Here is a 7,005-nt window from a genome sequence, read left to right as displayed (position 1 = left end):
GAACCCTTTTTGAAATGCAAAACACTTTTGGTTAATCCTTTCAAACTCATTGTTTCAGTTTTCATGACTGCCCATTCTGGTTCTGAATCAGAACTTGGCTACTCTTTTTTGACTCACCAGAAACAGGAATTTGTAGAAATCTTGCAAGAAACCCTGTTATAATATTTACAGCCTACTCTTTCAATCTTAAGAAGTTATGGTAATTCAGATAAGCATCTGTTGATTTCCACTGCGAAAAAAACCCTTTGATATACCACTATCACTAATTCAAGCTTCTTTTCATTCTAAATGACCATTTCCTCAATAAAATCCCAATTCAGCTTCTTAGTTATGCCCAGAGCACTCTACAGTTAGTGTCAGGGAGCTTTCCAGGATTGGCACATGTTAATGTGAACCCTCTCTTTCCTTTTGCAAGTTGGAAAAAATCCCTTTAATGATGCTCCTGGAACACACAAATGGAGAAACAAGTTCCAAGGTAAGTACCAAAGTGGGATTTACATATGATACGGTGTTGGATTATCAATGAGCCAGTGAAACAGCTTGATTTTTTTTTAACTGTAACAAAAATGAAAATTGTAGTTTCCAAGTCCCAAATTCTACCCTCAGCTGCTTCAGCATAACTATCAGTAGCATCAATGGACTTGAGTATATTTATGTAATGGCAGAAAGTTTCACCAAGAAAAGACAAGAAATTCACATTTTAAAAACTTTTTTAGGTTGGGTAAGAATTATTTCAAAATATTTATGAAGCACTGTATAACAGTGAAGTCCAGGAGAAGAGTAGAATACAACACTCATCTAGAATGGCAACCAGAATAGTCAGGATTTAGCATGTTTCTTTCACACTCAGAAGAGGCTTGACAAAAAATATTAGTATTCCAAATATGCCAACGGAGTGAGCCAATTTCATGGATTCAGAGTGTATAAGGCCAGAAGGAGCCACTGTGATCATCTAGTCTGACCTCCTGTATAACACAGGCCATACAACTTTTCTAAATTAATTCCTATTTGAACTAGATCACATCCTTTAGAAAAATATCCAATCTTAATTTAAAAATTGCCAGTGGCAGTGCAGTTAGACTTGCAGATCAAAAGAGCCAGGTTTAATATCATACATATTAGAGATGGTAAACAGGACAGGGTTTTGATATTACCCAAGATAGGCATCCATAAATACAAGTCAGAGCCTAAAATATCTACTTTGGTGTAGCCATCGGCAATTCAGAACTGTAATTATCATAAATAGCCAGCGGATGTCATTTGCTTTGTAAGCCAATACAGCTGAAGGCCTATGTCTCTGGCACTGAAACACTTTGATTATTAGCACATTGGGGACAGGATTTTCTTACAGCTAGGAATACATTTCTAGGAATGTACAGGAATTAGATAAAAACCCAATTATATTATTGAAAATTGGAGCTCTGCACCTAATTTCCCCATGCACCATATGGAACATTTACTCTTTAGCTGTAGTGCAATATTTGTGAGTGCTTAGCAACATTAGTAAGCTACTTGAAAATGATTGTTAAAGTCAAAGAGGCGCACACGGCTTGAGTTCTATTACAAACTTGGATGGAGGATCTAATTCCTGCTCCCACTAGCTGTCAATGCTATTGACTCCAATGGAAGCAGAATGAGTCCCCGAAGCGCTGTAGAATAAGGCATTTAAAAATAAGTAGTCAGTGCTAAAATGATCTATTAATAAAACTATTACAGCGAAATAAGACACACATTTCCTTCTACAAGATGCAGTTTCAATTCAGGGGTGTTAAAATTCAGTGTTAAACCAAGAAACCCGATTCAGCAAAGCACTTAAACACATGCTTAAGTACCACTGAAATTAAACATGTGCTTAAGAGCTTTGCTGAATCAACATCTACATGGCTAAATACTGCAATACCCCCCGTTCCCTCCCTCCCCCCCCCCGTGAAAGCAAGGGCAGACAATCATTTCGCGCCTTTTTTCCTGAGTTACCTGTGCAGACGCCATACCACGGCAAGCATGGAGCCCGCTCAGCTCACTTTGGCAATTAGGAGCACATTAACCACCACACGCATTATTCAGCAGTATATGCAGCACCAGAACATGGCAACGCGATACCGGGCGAGGAGGCGACGTCAGCGCGGTCCCGTGAGTGATCAGGACATGGACACAGATTTCTCTGAAAGCATGGGCCCTGACAATGCATGCATCATGGTGCTAATGGGGCAGGTTCATGCTGTGGAACGCCGATTCTGGGCTCGGGAAACAAGCACAGACTGGTGGGACCGCATAGTGTTGCAGGTCTGGGACGATTCCCAGTGGCTGCGAAACTTTCGCATGCATAGGGGCACTTTCATGGAACTTTGTGACTTGTTTTCCCCTGCCCTGAAGCGCATAAATACCAAGATGAGAGCAGCCCTCACAGTTGAGAAGCGAGTGGCGATAGCCCTGTGGAAGCTTGCAACGCCAGACAGCTACCGGTCAGTTGGGAATCAATTTGGAGTGGGCAAATCTACTGTGGGGGCTGCTGTGATGCAAGTAGCCCACGCAATCAAAGATCTGCTGATATCAAGGGTAGTGACCCTGGGAAATGTGCAGGTCATAGTGGATGGCTTTGCTGCAATGGGATTCCCTAACTGTGGTGGGGCTATAGACGGAACCCATATCCCTATCTTGGCACCGGAGCACCAAGCCGCCGAGTACATAAACCGCAAGGGGTACTTTTCGATAGTGCTGCAAGCTCTGGTGGATCACAAGGGACGTTTCACCAACATCAATGTGGGATGGCCGGGAAAGGTGCATGATGCTCGCATCTTCAGGAACTCTGGTCTGTTTCAAAAGCTGCAGGAAGGGACTTTATTCCCAGACCAGAAAATAACTGTTGGGGATGTTGAAATGCCTATATGTATCCTTGGGGACCCAGCCTACCCCTTAATGCCATGGCTCATGAAGCCATACACAGGCAGCCTGGACAGTGGTCAGGAGCTGTTCAACTACAGGCTGAGCAAGTGCAGAATGGTGGTAGAATGTGCATTTGGACGTTTAAAGGCGCGCTGGCGCAGTTTACTGACTCGCTTAGACCTCAGCGAAACCAATATTCCCACTGTTATTACTGCTTGCTGTGTGCTCCACAATATCTGTGAGAGTAAGGGGGAGACGTTTATGGCGGGGTGGGAGGTTGAGGCAAATCACCTAGCTGCTGGTTACGCGCAGCCAGACACCAGGGCAGTTAGAAGAGCACAGGAGGGCGCGGTACGCATCAGAGAAGCTTTGAAAACCAGTTTCATGACTGGCCAGGCTACGGTGTGAAAGTTCTGTTTGTTTCTCCTTGATGAACCCCCCCGCCCCTTGGTTCACTCTACTTCCCTGTAAGCTAACCACCTTCCCCTCCTCCCTTTAATCATTGCTTGCAGAGCCAATAAAGTCATTGCTGCTTCACAGTCATGCATTCGTTATTCATTCATCACACAAATAGGGGGATGACTACCAAGGTATCCCAGGAGGGGTGGTGGAGGAGGGAAGGAAAATGCCACACAGCACTTTAAGCACAGCACTTTAAAAGTTTACAACTTTAAAATTTATTGAATGACAGCCTTCTTTTTTTTGGGCAATCCTCTCTGGTGGAGTGGCTGGTTGGCCGGAGGCCCCCCCACCGCGTTCTTGGGCGTCTGGGTGTGGAGGCTATGGAACTTGGGGAGGAGGGCGGTTGGTTACAGAGGGGCTGCAGTGGCAGTCTGTGCTCCAGCTGCCTTTGCTGCAGCTCAACCATACACTGGAGCATACTGGTTTGGTCCTGCAGCAGCCTCAGCATTGAATCCTGCCTCCTCTCATCACGCTGCCGCCACCTTTGAGCTTCAGCCCTGTCTTCAGCCCGCCACTTACTCTCTTCAGCCCGCCACTTACTCTCTTCAGCCCTCCACCTCTCCTCCCGGTCATTTTGTGCTTTCCTGCACTCTGACATTATTTGCCTCCACGCATTCGTCTGTGCTCTGTGAGTGTGGGAGGACAGCATGAGCTCGGAGAACATTTCATCGCGAGTGCGTTTTTTTTTCTTTCTAAGCTTCACTAGCCTTTGGGAAGGAGAAGATCCTGTGATCATTGAAACACATGCAGCTGGTGGAGAAAAAAAAAGGGACAGCGGTATTTAAAAAGACACATTTTATAAAACAGTGGCTACACTCTTTCAGGGTAAACCTTGCTGTTAACATTACATACATAGCACATGTGCTTTCGTTACAAGGTCGCATTTTGCCTCCTCCCACCGCGTGAACGGATTTTGGTTGAATGCCAGCAAACATACACTGCAATGCTTTGTTCTACAGTGATTCCCGAGTATGTGTTACTGGCCTGGAGTGGTAAAGTGTCCTACCATGAAGGACGAAATAAGGCTGCCCTCCCCAGAAACCTTTTGCAAAGGCAGAACCGCAAATGCCAGGGCAAAGTAATCCTTTCACATGCTTGCTTTTAAACCATGTATAGCATTTTAAAAGGTACACTCACCAGAGGTCCCTTCTCCGCCTGCTGAGTCCAGGAGGCAGCCTTGGGTGGGTTCGGGGGGTACTGGCTCCAGGTCTAGGGTGAGAAACAGTTCCTGGCTGTCGGGAAAACCGGTTTCTCCGCTTGCTTGCTGTGAGCTATCTACAACCTCCTCCTCATCATCTTCTTCGTCCCCAAAACCTACTTCTGTATTGCCTCCATCTCCATTGAAGGAGTCAAACAACACGGCTGGGGTAGTGGTGGCTGAACCCCCTAAAATGGCATGCAGCTCATCATAGAAGCGGCATGTTTGGGGCTCTGACCCAGAGCGGCTGTTCGCCTCTCTGGTTTTCTGGTAGGCTTGCCTCAGCTCCTTCAGTTTCACGCGGCACTGCTTCGGGTCCCTGTTATGGCCTCTGTCCTTCATGCCCTGGGAGATTTTCAGAAAGGTTTTGGCATTTCGAAAACTGGAACGGAGTTCTGATAGCACGGATTCCTCTCCCCAAACAGCGATCAGATCCCGTACCTCCCGTTCGGTCCATGCTGGAGCTCTTTTGCGATTCTGGGACTCCATCATGGTCACCTGTGCTGATGAGCTCTGCATGGTCACCTGCAGCTTGCCACGCTGGCCAAACAGGAAATGAGATTCAAAAGTTCGCGGTTCTTTTCCTGTCTACCTGGCCAGTGCATCTGAGTTGAGAGTGCTGTCCAGAGCGGTCATAATGGAGCACTCTGGGATAGCTCCCGGAGGCCAATACCATCGAATTGTGTCCACAGTACCCCAAATTCGAGCCGGCAACGTCGATTTAAGCGCTAATCCACTTGTCAGGGGTGGAGTAAGGAAATCGATTTTAAGAGCCCTTTAAGTCGAAATAAAGGGCTTCATTGTGTGGACGGGTGCAGGTTTAAATCGATTTAACGCTGCTAAATTCGACCTAAAGTCCTAGTGTAGACCAGGGCTATGACTCAAATGTGAACAACTAGTTTATATATCCTTTCTTTCTATACTGAGGGCATTCTTATATAACCATCTTTAACAGTAGAATTCATATCACACTCTACAAGAAAATCCTTATCTTAAATAGCTTCATGAGTTTGTAGATTCTACAGGGGAGGAATACATTTTCTGCGCCCAATTTCTTATATAAAGCTGTAGCCTGTCTGGACTTTATTAGACATGATGTTTGGAGCTTCTCTTTTAAATAGATGATATAGCTCTCTTAACATATGTTATCATACTGGGACAACATTACTAAATTATACCTTTATTACCAGACACTGAAGACAAATTATGAAAACTGTGGAGAATTTTACAGATCCTTGTGAAGGGTGCTTTATATGCTGCACAATGATTTCCTAACAAACTGTTACTTAACTTTTGCTTCTTTTCTAATAGTGTAGACACTGTGTGATCGCACAGTGAAAAAATCTGCAAGTGTGAGCACTGAAAGCCGCTGCTGGAAAAACAAATGGAAATCATAATGAGTGCTGGAATCATCACTCAGAAACAGAACAATTCTGGGAGAAGGTAAAAGAACCTACGTTAGCTTTGGGTCTAGGATGTTATGTCCAGAGCAATACTGGGGGCATTAGCCACCCAAAGCAGGTCAGATAGTGATAGAGCCTGAGAGACAGGAACACATGCTTGGCATCCTTTTATTTTTGCTTAACGGGAAAGTCACCTAGAACTGAAGCGCATAGGAGCCACACACTGTCAGAAGTAGTAGCAAGCACTCAGCAAGGTTGATTGATCAGGAATGAGAAAACTTTTAGTTCCTGTTGAGGGAGCTATCTCAGAAAGGTCAATTAGATGTGTCTGGACTTAATCCAGATGACATGGATCTATAGGGACACTTTAATACCATGGGCTTCTGTGCACTTTCAAACAGCTGCTTTGATTCATCCTACATGTGACCAGGTAGAATGATCCCACACTTTAGAGTCTGTTGGTCTCATTCTCCATCATATTTATAACAGTTTTTCACAGGTGTGGTTCCACTTATTTCAACAGGGTGGAAAATCAGGCCCAGTTTTATATATTTGTAAAGTGCTTTAGGATCCTCTAAGATTAAAGGTGCAATGTAAATATAAGATAGATAAGCATGGTGATTCTGAGCAGTACCTACTGGTTGCTCAATTTGTTGCCTGTGCCATCCCAGCACTGAAATGATTTATCTGAGAATGCTTTGCAATAAATTCAGGATGAAAGCACTATAAAAAAATCACATTTTATGCTAAACATGTAATAATTTATATAACTATTAAACAGCAAAGTTCTTATTGCTAAAGTACAATAATGTAGCTTTTTTAATTGTATCAATTATTTTGATAAAATGTTATAATGACTTCACAATTATCAGCCACTATTTTATAGTGCCATCAAAATTTGCAATAGAATTATTTAGATTGTAAGCTGTTACACAGGGACTTTCTACTACTACTGTATATGTACAGGGCTCTGTTCTTGTCTGATCTTTAGGCACTTTAATAAACATTATGATGATTGTGATTATTAATAATAAGATGCTGAAAATGGGATGGCATGCA

General features: G+C 43.9%; 1 protein-coding gene across 1 annotated transcript; it reads right to left on the bottom strand.

The window, feature by feature from the left end:
- Positions 1 to 3,522: 3,522 nt before the first annotated feature.
- LOC142072023 (uncharacterized) lies at positions 3,523 to 5,378 on the bottom strand. Its single transcript, XM_075128245.1, has 2 exons — positions 4,483 to 5,378; positions 3,523 to 4,095 (listed from the first exon to the last, which is right to left on the bottom strand). Exons 1-2 carry the CDS (start codon positions 5,060 to 5,062, stop codon positions 3,554 to 3,556), a joined length of 1,122 nt encoding a protein of 373 aa, XP_074984346.1. The 5' UTR covers positions 5,063 to 5,378; the 3' UTR covers positions 3,523 to 3,553.
- Positions 5,379 to 7,005: the final 1,627 nt, after the last annotated feature.

The sequence above is a fragment of the Caretta caretta genome, chromosome 5, assembly GCF_965140235.1.
Source record: "Caretta caretta isolate rCarCar2 chromosome 5, rCarCar1.hap1, whole genome shotgun sequence".
In the NCBI taxonomy this organism is placed as follows: Eukaryota; Metazoa; Chordata; order Testudines; family Cheloniidae; genus Caretta; species Caretta caretta.
This window is presented reverse-complemented; position numbering and strand designations above follow the sequence as displayed.